At 36.2% G+C, this 16853-nt stretch overlaps 1 protein-coding gene across 1 annotated transcript in view; it reads left to right on the top strand.

Annotated features, from left to right (window-relative positions):
• Positions 1-16853, top strand: part of CCHR3.PART1H8orf34 (chromosome chr3.part1 C8orf34 homolog) — a 3081413-nt gene that overhangs the window by 2450776 nt on the left and 613784 nt on the right. The window contains exon 11 of the mRNA XM_044067160.1: positions 9808-9928. Coding sequence (XP_043923095.1) covers positions 9808-9928 — 121 coding nt within the window. The remainder of the gene's footprint in view (positions 1-9807; positions 9929-16853) is intronic.

Genomic DNA, 16853 nt, shown 5'->3' with positions numbered 1-16853 from the left:
GCCAACTATCCTCATTGCACACTTGCCCCTGGGATGTAACAATGATACCACAAAAGAAGGGGAAGTAACAGGGTAGAACATTAAGAAAAATATTCATATGAATCTTACTAAATTATTTGACTCGTTCTCTCGTTTTACTGTACTTTCAATATTAAGTAAATGGAATAGCAATCCATTTTATTACTAAATGAATTACAAAAGGGCAGAAATATAGTAACTTTAGTATTAAGATAAGAAATGTTTTATCTTCTACCTTTACTGTCAGGGAATGTGTGCCCTGCAATTCAGTGCTGAGTCCTTTATGTTTAATCTTTTAAGGTGTACTATACCATTAATCCAGAAGAAATTGTATGTCTAAAGTTGTTGCTGATGTAATAATTGTTAATTTGATATTGATAATAAACAGAGAATGTTTCAGTCTTATTTAGAAGTATGTTTTAGTTTTATTTAACTGTTAAATCATACTAGCTGCCTCTTTGACACAAAGCTTTTCTATTACTTTCCTAACAGTTTTAAACAGTTACATCTATTTGTATAGGGTAGACATCAGTCAGGGTTGTTTGATTTTGTCTGACAGGATATTCATTGTATGTTTCCTTGCTGACCATATTTTGATTCTACTGTATGTTAATTTTAGAGACTCACTACAGATATAAGTCATAAAAAAGAATACAAAAAGAAATTAGAAAAGAAGCCATAAGAAATAAAGGTATAGTCATGACAAATAGGGATAATATCACAATCCATTGTTGTTTATTTTCATCTGATTCAGCTATGGGTTATCAGATCTGACCAGGTCTAACCTCGCCACTCAGTGTGAAGCTCTTTGGTTCCATGGCTCCATCTTTCTTCCCTAGCCATAATTCCATCAACACCAGCCTACTGCTTCAGATCTCATTTGCTGTCTGAGGTTTTCAGTCATGCTTTTCAGGGCTTCTATTTTGTATCCTTTTTGAAAGAACATTTTAATGCTCCTCCATTACAAATGTGGCCATGTGTCTGCTCTCTAAAGTAGTTGATGGCACAGCAAGGGCAACAGGCACTGGCACCACAATCCGCAAATATGCCTGAATGTGTCTCTGTGACTTTGCATTAAAATTTAAGATATCTTTCCTCAGTGCACCCTTTGATGGGCCACCCTGTTTGGTCTTAGAATAAAAGAAATACTGGGCAGGAATCAACAGGATGATAGTACTCTCTCTGCTGTAGGCATACCCTTCTTCATGCCCCAGAGACCCTACTCTAGGAATCAGTGGGTTGGGAAGAAGATGCAATTCAGAAAGTCACAGATTTCTTACCAGGAAACCCTTGGTAATAGACCCCCTTGTAGTAGAGGAGGAGGTAATAATAATGGATATCACCCTAAAGGCATAGCTGGACCACATAACCAGGACTTTTGTGGACCATTTACCGAAAAGTCCTTTCAGCACCCATGAAGGGATGCCTGACTGCTGCACTCTGGATGCAGTTAGGGGGCACTTATCTCTGCACCCTCAAGACTGATGAAACATAACCACAGATGTATGGGTGCTAAACATAATTTCTAGAGGTTATTCTATACCATTTTCCTTTCCCCCCAAAAAGGAGAAAGTTCCCAGTGTTCCACCGAGTCAGTGGAAACTTGCAGAAGTTTCCAAGCTACTAGAAAAAAGAATCATCCAATTGGTCCCCAAAGACTAGAATCTGGAGTCTACTCAGGGTTCTTTTTAGTCCCCAAGAAAACAGGGGACCTCCAACCCATTCTGGACCTGAGTCATGTGAATTAGTATGTCACACAGATGAAATTCCAGATGATTACACTTCAGTCCACATTGCCTCTAATGTGCTCCATAGATCTCAAGGACACATATTATCATGTGAAGATAGAGATACTTTCAATGAGATTTCTCAGTTTCAGTCTGGGAACCAATCACTATCTGTTCAAAGCCCTACCATTCAGTCTCAGCACAGCCCCCAGGATGTTCTCCAAAGTTATGACAGCAATAGCAGAGTGTTTGCATCTACTAGGGTCCAAGTTTTCCCATATCTTGACAACTGGCTCCTTACCACTGCAACCAACAATCTTTAATCATACATCACTGGGATGTTCTGCTCCAACTGTTGTAGCATCTCAGTCAAAATGACCAACCCAACAGAGTTTATTGGATGACTCCTGAACAGATGCTTACAGATTGCCAATCTTCCATTCTCCAGGGTACTTTCCCTCCATCTCACTGCAACTCAAGTTTGTCCCGACCCCTGTCCACCAGCAAAGCTGATCCTTCACCTATTGTGCTTAATGGCATCCATAATCCTCATGGTCCCACTCGCTATATTTTACATGAGGGTTTATCACTGGACTTTAGTGGTTTTATCTACTTCATTTCAAAATAAGACTTACTCAAATTTGCAGGCAACACATATCTTGGTGGCTATTCTTCCATGGCAGATGGGAACCCTTTCCTAATGAATCCTCTCTGGCAGTAGTGATGACAAATTCTTCCCTTTTAGGGTGTGTGTGTGTGTGGGGGGGGATTTAGAAGGGAAGACAGTACAGGACAGTTGGTCACATATATATGTCAACCTTCACTTCAATGTTCTGGAGATAAGAGCGGTCCTCCTAGAGTTGCAGGCTTTTCAGGGTGCTCTCCCCAGAGCTGTGATCCAGGTTCAGACAGACAATATGTGAATAGTCTGGTACTTCAACAAACAGGGAGGAACCTGCTCCTACTCCCTATACCAAGGAGCCATGAGAGTATAGCAATGGGTGATGTTGTCACACACTTCTTTCCAAAAGAAATGTATATCCTGGTGTTGTCCAATGTTCTGATGTACAAGTTGTGTATATCTGTATTGATGCCTCATGAGTAGTCCCTCAATCCAACAGTGACAGCCTTGAGCTTCAGTTTCTGGGCTAACCTTGCTGCAACTTGTTTGCATCTCATCTAAACTACAAGTGCAGCTGTTATTTTGCCCTGATCATTCCACATGGACTGTCATAGAGGGATGCTGTATTGCACAGTTAGCCCCCAGGCCTCCTTCATACATTTCCACCATTGCCTTTAATGAACAAGTTTTTACAGAAATCAAGAATGTTCAAGCCAAGGTGATTTTCATTGCCCCTTTCTGGCCTCATCAGGCATGGTTTCATTTCTTGTGGCCTCTTCTAGTGCTTCCTCCATGGAAGCTGGATCACTGTCCAGATCTATTAACATATCCATCCAGAATGCCTCCTCCAGACCAGAAATCCATGAAATTAGCTGCTTGGTTCCTCCAATTCCAACAATAGTTAGAGATGCCAGGATTTCCTCATTGGTTGTTCAGATCCTATTAGTGTCTTAAAAACATACCACCATGAAAATATACTGCAGCAAATGGAAGACATTTTCAATTCAGGTGGCTTGCAAGGGTCTAGATACCTTTTTGACTCCTGCTCCTTCCATCCTAGAATTTTTATCAGAATGTTTTCACAATGAGTCCAGTTTCTTATCTATCAAAGATCAGCTAACAGCCATCTCAAGCTTTCATAATAGGCCAGAACATCACCTCTATGACCCCCTTGAGGCTTTCCTGAAAGGAACCTTTCTTCTTTGATCCGCTGTCAGAGACTCGGTTCCCCCTTGGGTTATCACCTTATGTTACAAGCATTGTCAAAGCCATTGCTTGAGCCATCAGCATCATTGAATTTAAAGCTCATGTCTTGGAAAATTATTTTTTTGGTGGCTGTCACTTCAGCTAAGCCGATATCAGAGATGAAAGCACTATCCTGCAAGCCATCATATTTGTTTTTTTCATAAAGACAGGGTTTTACTAAGAACTAATGCAGCCTTCCTTTCTAAGGTGGCATCTGAGGCTAATCTGAATCATTCAATAAATCTACCACTCTTTTTCTCCCTGATTTTCAAAGGTAAATACATGATTCATTTGCTGGAAGTATATAGTCAGCGTAGGTTTTATCTCCATACAACTAAACCTTTCAGAGAATCAGATCAACTGTTTTTGGCATTCTCCAAGCCTAAATTGTGCAAAACAGTCACTAAAGTTACTCTGTGTAGATGGTTGTCTGAATGCACTTCATTTGTATACAATAAAAAGGCTTTTCCTTAAAATCTAAACCTAAGGCTCATTTTCCAAGAGCAGTGGCCACCTGCATGGCCTTTGCCAGTAGACTATTGATGATATCTGTGCAACAGCTATTTGGTCAACAGTTCATACATTTGTATCCCATTATAGGCTGGATTAACAGTCTAGATCTTGTTCATCCTTTGACTCCGCTATCCTCAGGAATACTTCCTTGATACCACTCAGGCCTATATGCTTGGGAATATGATCCGTGGGTGAACTGGATGAAAATAGACAACACTGGATATGAATGTAACTACTTACCATAATGATAGATCCATGTTGTCTAATTTTCATCTGGTCCAGCAACCCTTCCTCCTGCCCCCTGCCAAATTGTCACATGTAGTACTCCAATGACCAATCGACTTTGGCATTCCCCTGTCATTACTGACAGTGTCTTAACAGTGTCTTATAACCCTTCCAGCTTTTCTATCATGTATTATAGAACTGGTCCTGAGTGGGAGTTATTTCTCAAGCATATAATTACATTGATTTACTTTTAGATGTAATTTTTTCAGGGGAAAAACTTGATGTGAAACAGTAGGGTGGAGTTCAGGGAGTTATGGGTAGGGGGTAGTTGGAGCTCTGGAACCAAAGAGCTTCAGATTTTGTATTGAGGTTGGAAACATTTGACACCTCCCCCGGTGAAATGCCTACTTGGATAAGCCCCACCACCACCAACAACAACTATTAAAAGAGAGCAGGTCCTGGAAGCACTCACTAAAGCCAAAAGCATAGCCTCAGCTGCCTCAGACAATATCCAGGGATGCCTCCTAAATAGATGAAAACATGGCCCTTCACAATCACTTGAGTCACTTTTCAACTATAGCCTAAAAACAGGCTTTGTACAATGAGAATGGAAGACTCCAATGGTTATCCCATCTCACAAGGGTGGACCATAAGCTGACCTTGTAAACTACAGAACTATTAATCTGACCAGTCTAATGTGAGAAGCCATGAAACAAATTACCATGGAAATGATCAACAAAGACACATAGCTCACCTTCAGACACTAGGACCAACTCAATATGACTTTGTCAAGGGAAGATCATGCCTACTAAACCTGGTGGACTTCTTAGAGAAGGTTACCTAGGAAATGGATGGGGAAAGATGGTGCACACTGCCTACCTGGACCTGGCTAAGGCATTCAGTACAATACCCACTTGGGTATAGTTGATAAACTCATCCAACTGGGCAAATACCCCTACATAACTCACTGGATTGCCAGCTGGCACCCAGACAGAACCCAGGAAATCAGAATTGATGATGCCACCTCCACTAAGAGACTGGTCACTTCCAGGGTATTTCAGGGCTCCATGCTGGACCACTTGAAATGTAAATACTGTATGCATTGTACTGCAAAATTCCTGTAAAATATTATCTTATAAATAATTAATAGGTTTGTCATTAAGGTGTTCCAGTACTGTGAACGGCTTTCTTATTCCCATGTTAGTGTATGTGAACTTAAACCTTACTGCATTCGTATGGGTCTATATCATATGAGCGAATCGCACAAATTGTGAACGCTCATAATATCAAATGTACCGGACCTCAAAGTGCTTTTTCTGAGATTGTGGTACAGTGAAGAATGGGATATTTGCTCTTTCCTCACTGTAGTGCGCTCTCGGAGTTGGAATATATATTTAGCGGGATATGGGGGGCACAGCCCCCCACAATAAGAAGTTCGAGGTCCGGTAAGTTCGATATTATGAACGTTCGCTTTTTGTGTGATTCGCTCATATGTTATAGACCCCATTTATATATATATAGAAACTGAATGTATATATGCAAATTGATGTTTGTTCAGTGAATTTATTCTTTTATTGAGCCTCCTGTGAAGTTGCTGAAAAGGGTCACTTGACAAGTTCACTTACCTAGCTATTAAATAAAGAAAGAAAATAAATAAAAATTCATAATTCTGTAATATACATACACTACTAGATTTCCATTTTGAGCATTACAAAGTATATGAGGTAGGAAAACAAGGGTATTGTAAAGAGGAACAAAAACAAGTTATGGAAACACATACACCAGTCGCATATGACATAACTATGAAGAAACAATGCAGTTGAATATGACTGCACATTTTCATAGCATAACATATATTGTGATTCATTCACTGTTTTGTGAAGTCCCCCTCCTTAATTCAGCTATCACAATAAGGGTTTTAGCATTTACCTAATCATCATCATCATTATTGTCACAGTCACCTAATCATCATCATCTAATCAGCTATTGCCATCGCTCTTGAGTCAGTGCTGCCATCCTGCCTTCTTCAAACGTCATGCCTGATAGTACAGGTTTTCTCTCATGCAGTTCATTCATCACTTGGCTTGATGTTATTAGTTTTCTCTCATGCAATTCATTCATCACTTGGCTTGATGTTTTTTTTTTTCCTTTTACCTACTTCCTTTCTCTCGCATTATCTTTTCCAACAGATCTGTTCTGCTTTCCTGCACATCTGAATGAACTACAGCAATTTGTTTGTATGTGTGTATGTATATATATATATATATATATATATATATATATATATATATATATATATATATATATATATGTGTGTGTGTGTGTGTGTGTGTGTGTGTATTTTATGTTTATTTATTTTATTTTGCTTTTGTTTACTGTTTTTTTTTTTCCTACTGAGTTTAGTCAAAAAACCCTCTTTTCAACAGGGGGAGAAAAGCTCTAACATATTACAAACATTTTAAACAGACACACAGTAATATACATGAATACACAACCACACATACAATTACTAATTAGACTCCATTCATATGTCAGTAGGGGCAAGTATTGTAGTTTAAAAGATACTTATTTATTAATAGATGTTGAACATTGAGTATTTTAAGAGGTTGTTAGTGGGTTTGTCAGATAGATAAGAGATCATTTGATTAATGCTTTGAAAGTCAAAGAAATTGCGGTGAGGGAAAGAACTAGTTAGGGAAGAGCATGTTAATATTGTGTTTAAGAGTTAGAGTGTAAAGCAGACTCACAGAGAGTAATATATAAGGCTTTCATAAGGTTTATATTAGAGGTTCACAGGTGAATAGTGTCACAAAATAATGTATATAACTGGGAGGTGCTAGTAAAACTAAGCTATTGGTGAAGACTGTTTATGGGGTATTGGATTCTGAATGAAGACAAATGGTTTGACAATATGGCAAAATGAAGATTTTTATTTATTTTTATTTATTTTATTTTACATTTGTTGACCAGGATAGTCCAACTGGATACATGTCCATTTTCAGTGGAGGCCCAGGGAGAAAAGCTCCAAAGGATTTAATACAGAGAAATTACAATTAAGATAACAGTGGCATTCATCCTGGAGATGTACAGGAGCACATCCATTGATCTGATAGGTGAAGTTTTAGTTGTGTTTTAAATGACTTTGGATTCTGAATGGATTTCAGTGGTAGTGGGATGTGCTTCCATAGCTTAGCTACACTACTTGAATATAGTCACCTGCAGTATTAAACAATTTGGTTATAGTGATTCGTGATTTATCACTAGAGTGTAAAATTCTATTGAGGGAATATTGTTGTATTAAATTAAGGTTTGGGCAATTTTTTGAATTATAGGGAAGACTGTATTGTAGTTAGCTAAAGAAGAGCTGTGTGATGTTGTTATTCTGGTAAGTTTAATATTTTGAGGACTAGGTAGGGGTGTGTTCTGTTATAGTTTACTGCAAATTTGGCCAATTTATTATAACATTGCTCAGGTTTGGGCAGTTGTGAGACCTGAAGTTTAGTGAAGATCGGTACAGCATACAGGAGAGGTGGCAGTGAGAAAGGAGATGCTATATGCCTTCTGGCTATGCCCAGTGAGGTAGAGTCTTACTCTGTATAATGTACTTTGATGTTGATGAGTTTTTTTAACTACATGTGATATGTGGTTGTCTAATTTCAACTGGACATCTATAATGATATCCAGGAATTTTCTGTGGTGTAACTTACAGTATTACCATGTAACAGCTCCTTACTTTCTTTTGTACTGTACTTTATAACAACTTGTGTATTGTGTATTGTATTACATTCTCTGTAATAATCTTTGTGGACCTTTTTTCCCTGGGCCTCCACTGAAAATAGGATTCATGGCTAGTCGGACTCTCCCGGTAAACAAATATAAAATAAAAATAAACAAACTTGTTCTGTTATGATGTTGTTGACAGAAACGACAGTGAATATTGTTTGTGGTCGAGGTGTGTGTGTATGTGAGTGTGTGTGTGTGTGTGTGTGTGTGTGTGTGTGTGTGTGTGTGTGTGTGTGTGTGTGTGTGTGTGTGTGTGTGTATATATATATATATATATATATATATATATATATATATATATATATATATATATATATATACATAAACAGTGAGAGATAAAGATGCATGCACACTTCTTGTGTGTGTACATTTATTGCCACTGAATGGTTTCAAACAAGCTGCATGCATTAATTTTATTTATTTAACATTTGTTGACTGGAAAAGTCTGACTAGGACAGAGCCTATTTTCAGCTGAGACCTGGGGAGAGATGCTCCAGATGCATGTCTTTGGAAGGCAAGAGGAAACCAGAGTACCCAGAGGAAACTCACATAAATGTAGGAAGGATATACAGACTTGACACAGAAGGCACCCTAGCCAAGGATCAAACCAGAGAAGCTATGAGGGGACGACATTAACTGCTGCTTCACTGCACCACCCGCACCGGACTATGGAGTAATAGCAGTCATAAGAACAAGCAAGTACTGCATTTTTAGTCACCTATTCATAGCATTCTATCTACTACACAAAGTGATCATGTGCACCCTGTATGCATCCCAAATTGATCAATATTAATTATGTTCTCATAGTCAACAAAATTAACAGGACACGCCAGGACACGTACAATTATTCCTTTTACATCTTTGAGTTGTAATAGCCTTGTCAGAGTGCAAAAGAGAACTGTTAGCTATGAAGTTTGTCCAGTGTAACTGTTAACTATAAAATACACTGTGTGTTATCAGGCAAAAGCAGGAGTCAGCAATCCATAGTTCTCCTGAAGGTTGTTGTCTTTAAACTAAAATGTATATTGTTTTTCACTCAGATGAAAACTGTAAAATAATGAATACAGATTAGAAAGGACATACAGTAACAACTTCTGTGATGCGTTTAAATTTAGAAATATTAGAAGTATAGAATATTAGAAATTTCATAAGTACAACTAAAGTGGAAACATAAAATATCTTAGCAAAAAGACTCTTGTTCCAAATTTAGCAGGTCATTCTCATAGAAACTTCTTTATTATGCAGCAGTTTGGTCTGTTAATAAAAAAAGTTATTTTAACAAGGTTTGTACTATATTTAGTGTCACTTCTGTTTTTGAAGATTAACAACAATATGCTGTGTTGACTTTTTTGTACTGCTAGCATGAATGTTTTGTAGAACTGTTGGCAAGTGTCCAAAACATGTAAGGATGTGTTTCTGTTTTATGGATGCTAAGTTTGGAAAAAGGCTTAATTTTCTCAGCTACAGCATAAACAGATACCTCTGCTGTGATTAATTAAAATCATAACCAGCTTCTCTGTTTAATCACAAAGCAAACTTTGAAGTCACATAGATCCTGCACAATTTAATTACTAGGCTAAGAGAATATATCACTCAGTGCTTTGAACATATCTTTTGTACATGGAGATGCAAGTTTAAATTCTTGATTTTTGTCTTTCTTTGACTCTGTTTTAGCGTCAACCAGTCTGGGAGCTGGATGGCATGACTGCAAGGAATGAGAGTTTACTAAACCAGAAGCAATTGAAAGAATCCTCAGCTGCAAAAGACCTGGAAGATATGGAAAGACATCTTGCCGGTATGTAACAAAAATAATTAACAGTGGTAGTTTTTCATTCCCTTTATCATTCAGCAATCCAGATAGCAAGCAGCACATACACAGTGTATCTAAAGAATTATTTTAGAGCATGTGTCAGTGCACGTGTGTGTGTGTGTGTGTGTGTGTGTGTGTGTGTGTGTGTGTGTGTGTGTATATATATATATATATATATATATATATACACACACACACACACACACACACACACACACATGAATATATGAGAACCAAATCTACACAAATCAGTGGTGTCAATCCAAGGCTGCACCAAGACAAGGTTGAGTGCAAAATGCATTGTGATAGGTGTATGGAGAACATGTGACCAGTGGAGTCTAATATTTAAGTGTGAAATACACTGAACTGTTAATTAGTCTAATGTGATTTATGGATGAAAGTGCTCACTATTAATAAATATCATCATTTGAGAAGTAGTGGCTGATTGAGGACTGCTTTGTTTATGTGTGTAGGTATTTAGGTATTTACATATATATATATATATATATATATATATATATATATATATATATATATATATATATATATGTATTGCCGTGGTGGTGCAGCGGTAGCATTGTTGCCTCGCAGCAAAAGGTTCTCCTGTTCGATTCTCGGCTGGAGTGCCTTCTGTGTGGAGTCTGCATGTCCTCCACATGGTAGAGTGCTGTTCGAAAGACATACGTGAATGGGCATGCCTTTGCTGAAGGTTGGGCTTCGGGCTGGCAACCTGGCACCATAAAAATCTACTACCAATCATTAGCAGATCAGAGTTCCGCTGTGGCGACTCCTAACTGGGAAAAGCCAAAAAGACCAACAACATATAAAGATATATGTGTGTACACACACATATATCTATATCTATATATATGCATGTGCATGTGTTTTATTTAATCTAGAAATTAAATGTGTTTAGATCAAATGTGTCAGTTTTTTTTGATGAATTTTTTTAGATCAAATGAAAGACACACACACACATATATATATATACACATATATATATATATATATGTATATATATATATATATATATATATATATATATATATATATATATATATATATATATATATATATATATATATATATATATATATATATATATATATATATATGTGTGTGTATATAAAGCTGTATGGGTCTGCTTTAGCTGGATGAATTTACAGTTCAGTGAATTTTACTTAAATGAACTCATTCACCCGAAAGCGCATAATTATGAAAGTTCAGTTTAGCGAACTAAGTTTCATTGATGGAGGCACTGTGTTGCTGGTAGCACGACAGATCGAAATGTAGAGTATTTATGTGATTTTCTGTACTCCGTAGCAGTTTTGATTTATGTTGGATGTGTTGTTTGTGTCAGACATCCTGAGCTTATAGTATGTTATTTTAATTCTGCTAATTGGTTTCAAATGGAGATCGCACTACAGTATGCATAGGGGAAATCCACCCTTGCTGTTACTGTAATGTGATTTCAGAGTTTGTATATATAATTTGCAGGGTGTGTGCCCCCCTCTACAAAAATGTTGGCAAATGTGTGTGTTTTACTTTTTATGTTGCTTGCTTTTTATTTCGGCAATGTGAAGTTCGCTTAACTGAACTTTCATAATTCTGCACTTTCAAGTGAGTGAGTGAGTTTAAGTAACATTCAGTGAACTGTAAATTCATTCAGCTAAAGTATAGATAGATAGATAGTTACATAGATAGATAGATAGATAAATAGATAAATAGATAGATAGATAGATAGATAGATGATAGATAGATAGATAGATAGATAGATAGATAGATAGATAGATAGATAGATACATGTAGCTGTTTGTTTGTGTGTAGTTTACCCACTATTGGTTGGGTAACACCACACTTTGGTCTACAATGCAGATGGTGGTAGACAGTTGAGCAATAATGGAGAATCCCCAGAGTTGCAGAATATGCCTTTTCCTCTCAGATTGTGCGGTCTCTGAGTTAGTATATTTAATTGTCGGGGGGGGGGGGGTGGAGCCTCCCACAAGGATGCTGTAGAGAGGGTCCCCACTGCAAAAAAAAAATATTTTTTTTAACTCTGCATGTACCGGCATGTAACCTTGGCATATGTGCAGAAGCATGTTGACCTGTGCATTTCAAGCATTATTATGTTAACATTAGCCATGTTGACATAACATCAATTTGACAAGTGTCACTTGAGCGAGAGGGAGAGAAAGAGGTACAGAGATAGATATAGATATAGACACTAAGCAAGTCATTTAATACGGTAGTGCTCTTAGGTTGCCCTTAAGGGACTCTTGTGTTCATTGTACTTTCCAGATGGATGAATTAAAAAAAAAAAAAAACACACCCTTACCAAATCTTCCTTTTCATCCCCAATTCCATATTTTTTTCTTCTGCTCCAGAATGTCCATTCATTTCTTCTGATATTGTTAAAAACATGATTAGTGGTTCTCATTAATCTACCTAGGAAATGATCTTTAAATGTTATTTGCTTGTTTTATGACCATCTTAGCCTGAATCTGAATACTTAATAAGCTTTAACATGTTGCTGTCCAGTTCTTAGATGTTTGACTACGTGTAATATATTAAACTCACTTAGATGCATGCATGGTCTTTGTTTAGCACTGTACAGTGATCTAAAACATGCTTTCTGATTATTATTTTCTGTTAAGCTAAATTTTGTATAACAATACTAAGTTAAATTGTCCTTAACATGATCCTTATCAAATTTTCTTTATTGTTGTATCGTTCATCTGCATCATGGCTGAAGCTTGTTAATACTAAATCAGTATGGCCAGATATTTAACATTGAAACAGACAAATAAATTAGTAAAATAGCTTGAGGATTGCAGTAAAACTATGCAAATGTGATCTATGATTTATCTTTGTCCATCTTCCTTAGTGTACACTGTGTATTTGTGTGTTTGTGCAGGTGTTCATATGTTTGTTTGTGTAGGTATGCAGTAAGATATGAGGGTGTGTGCATGGTGCAGATATACATGCCTAGGGGTGTTATAAGGCATAAATTTAAAGGGTGAGTGCCTTGTTTTCTTTCCCACAGTATGCAGAAATCTTTGTTCCATCTACACCCTAAGTGCCTTATTACAGTTATAAAACTGCTATCTATATTGTTTGTAGTACATTTTATTGTAAATCAGTTCATCTATCCATTTTAATTAATTAATTAGAATGTAGGAATATAGCTTTTTAACTATACAGCATATTGGAATGAAGTTTTCAAGGCAATCAGTACCTCTCAACTGTCCAGATTATCACAGAATATCCAGATTTTTACCTCATATTTTTGGTCTATTCCTCATAAAATTTCTGGTTTTCTGGAATATCACTGGGATGATCTGAGGACTGAAGTCACTAAATAAGGGCATACATGTGAGTTTCAGAATTCAAATCCTTCAGAAAATGTATGTTAAAATAAGCCCACCCTGTTACTGTATCAACCTTTTAAGTTTATAAGAGCAATATTTAAAATCTGTCCCTATTTTTGGGCCTTTGCCTCCACATTTTGTCAGTCTTTGTCCAGATTTTTGGACTAAGAGATTGATAGGTATGCAGCAATCATTTATTACACAGTCCATTTTATAAACATGTGTTAACACTTAACACCTCATATGAGTTCTGTCAGGTGAATAACTGCAGATGAGGAGACTTACATAATAGTTCCACAGTGCTTCATAAACATGTGTACTGTTTTCCAGATAACACTCTCTCAAAAATATTCACAAGAGTAATAATTTTGAGTTCAACTCCAACAACTGAAAGACACACATTTGAAAAGTAATAATTCCCCTCTTATTTTTGAATTGGTTTAGCTAATTATATGCTTGTTGCTCTCTGAAAATAATGAAAAGTGAAATCATATGGTGGCAATTGCCAAGAAGTGAAAACACATATATGTAAACAGAAATGCACTTCCATTGGCATTTTCTTAAATTAGTTTAGCTAATGGAATGTTTGCTGCTTTTATTTCATTGAGTTTCCATGGTATATTTATGGGTGTTTTATTTCTACTTTTGTATGAATTTGTAATCATGTAGTGTTTTAATTTTGTGCAGCATCTTCATATTTAGTCTTTTTGTTCAGGCAATATCTGGCACAGTCTATCTACCAAATTTTTTTGCCTGCGCGCACGCACAAGTGTGTGTGTAATTTGACTCCCAGGCTAGATTGACTGATTTTTAATTGCTAAGTGGGCTATTTTTGTGTCATGTTATTCACCTCCTGTCTTTTCCTGTACAGCTTAATTTCTTGTTTGTGGGGTTCATGAGTCCATATTCGGCATATGATTATTTTTTTATACGTACATGTATATGTGTGTGTATGTGTTTAGATACACTGAAAATAATGGTATTTTCACTATATCAACATCAAAAAGGTTGACAAAAATGGTCGACAGCAGCACAACTACAAATCAATGCTTATGCTCCAGGAAATAACCTTGGAGCATACAATAAAAAAAAAAACATGTTTTTGTTTTTGCAGAACAGCATATTCTAACCCTGATATCTCACAATAACAGGGAAAGGCCATATTTCTCAGCCCTATTATCAGTGCAGTCTCACGCAAGTGTCAATTAGTTTTCCTGTCGATCAAAATAAGCAGCCAGGAAAGCTAATGAATTTTCACAAGTCAACCAGTTTACCAGGATAAACGTATCTGCATCTATAGATAAATAGATATACAGATAGCTGTGTAGATAAATAGACAGAAATTCCGACTAATAAAAGAGTAAGTGCAACTATATTTTCTTATATTTACGTGTGTGTGTGTGTGTGTGTGTGTGTGTGTGTGTGTGTGTGTGTGTATATGTATATCTATAAATATATATGTATATCTATGAATATATATATATATATGTAGATACATATAGATATACTGATAACACACACACACACACACACACACACACACACATGAAAAAAAAGTTTTTCACCAAACACTGGGTCTGTTATGAGACGGAGCTATATATACTTGGAATAAAAGTAACTGAATTTAGAACATTGTGCTGGTCCACATTTGTGTATTTTTGTATTCTTATCCATACACTTAGACTATTCTGCTCATGCATTTTGGTGTGTGTGTTTGCATGGATCGATCTATCTATCTATCTGTCTGTCTATCTATCTATCTAACTATCTAACTATTTGTCTATCCATCTATCTATGTGGGAGCATGTGTGTGTTTGTATGGCTATATCTCTATATCTATATATCTATATAATCTACTACCTACCTACAAAGCCAGTTTAAATTGTTCACTTAATGGCAGAGGCTGTCACAATAAACTCCTTCACACAGATTGATCTATCTATCTATCTATCTATCTATCTATCTATCTATCTATCTATCTATCTGTCTATCTGTCTATCCATCTATCTATGTGGGAGCATGTGTGTGTTTGTATGGCTATATCTCTATATCTATATATCTATATAATCTACTACCTACCTACAAAGCCAGTTTAAATTGTTCACTTAATGGCAGAGGCTGTCACAATAAACTCCTTCACACAGATTGATCTATCTATCTATCTATCTATCTATCTATCTATCTATCTATCTATCTATCTATCTATCTGTCTATCTATCTATCTCTCTATCTATCTATCTATCTATCTATCTATCTATCTATCTATCTATCTATCTATCTATCTATCTGTCTATCTATCTATCTATCTATCTATCTATCTATCTATCTATCTATCTATCTATCTATCTGTCTATCTATCTATCTATCTATCTATCTATCTATTTATCTATCTATCTATCTATCTATCTGGCCAATGTAAACTATTCAATCAATGACCAAGACTGTCACAATAACCTTCTTCACACAGATCTATCCATCTGTCTATTATCTCTCTGTTTATCTGGCCAGATTAAACTGTTCAATCAATGACCGAGACTGTCATAATAAACTCCTTCACACAGACTCATTGATCTACCTATCTGTGCATCTATGTAGCCAGTTTAAACTGTTTAATCAGTGACAGAGACTGTCACAGTAAACTGCTTCACATAGATCTATCTGTCTGTCTTAACTGTCTATCTTTCTTTCTATTTACATGTCTGTTTATATAGCCATTTTAAACTCTCATTATAGGCAGTTTAAATTGTTCAATCAATGACAAAGGCTGTCACAATAAACTCCGTCACACATCTGTCTATCTATCTCTCTATCTAGCCAGTTTAAACTGCTCACTCACTGATCGAGACTGTCATATTGTTTTAATGTAAGATGTATTGTGAAGTGATGTATTCCCAGTTGTTAAATAAATATCAGCTACATTAAATAAAACTGTCTACCTTTAGTAAAGCTGCCACTGTACTGTGTCCTTACTTGTATTTTATTTTCTGTATTGTGCAGTGATCCATATTTTCTGAAATGTGGCTGTTTTCATTATTCACTTTTTTATAAATAAGCTGGATTTTCCATTAGAAAAAATAGAGTGTTCACAGTAAACTACTTCACACAGACTTGTTTGAATTATCTGGCAAGACTATGTTAGTGCACTTTACTTCTGTGTCATGCTGTCATTGTAAAATAAATGCTGAGTACTAGGGATTGAGTATATAGTGTGAAGGCTGTAAAACACTTTGTATGATTAGTTAAATACTATCTTATATTTTCTACAGTGCAGGGATGTAGGCTTCTTTCATTCTTATAAGTACTCTGTTTTTCTATGATGTATGACATATGTATCTAATTGCTTCTATTTATTGTGTGTAAAATGTAATTATACAATGACTGGCCATTAACATTCAAAAAGTAGTATGCTGATTGGTCAGCCCAACCAGCATGCCCTTTGTAAATCCGAGCATATACCAATGAAGGTCTGGTTGCCTGGACTTTTTTCCATTAATATATGCCATAAACATTTCACTTTTCTTGCACTTAAAAAAAATAATAAA

This window comes from Protopterus annectens, chromosome 3.part1 (assembly GCF_019279795.1).
Source record: "Protopterus annectens isolate FY-2018-M chromosome 3.part1, PAN1.0, whole genome shotgun sequence".
NCBI lineage: Eukaryota > Metazoa > Chordata > Ceratodontiformes > Protopteridae > Protopterus > Protopterus annectens.
Note: the sequence above shows the minus strand (reverse complement) of the source record. Positions and strands in the feature narration are given on the sequence as shown.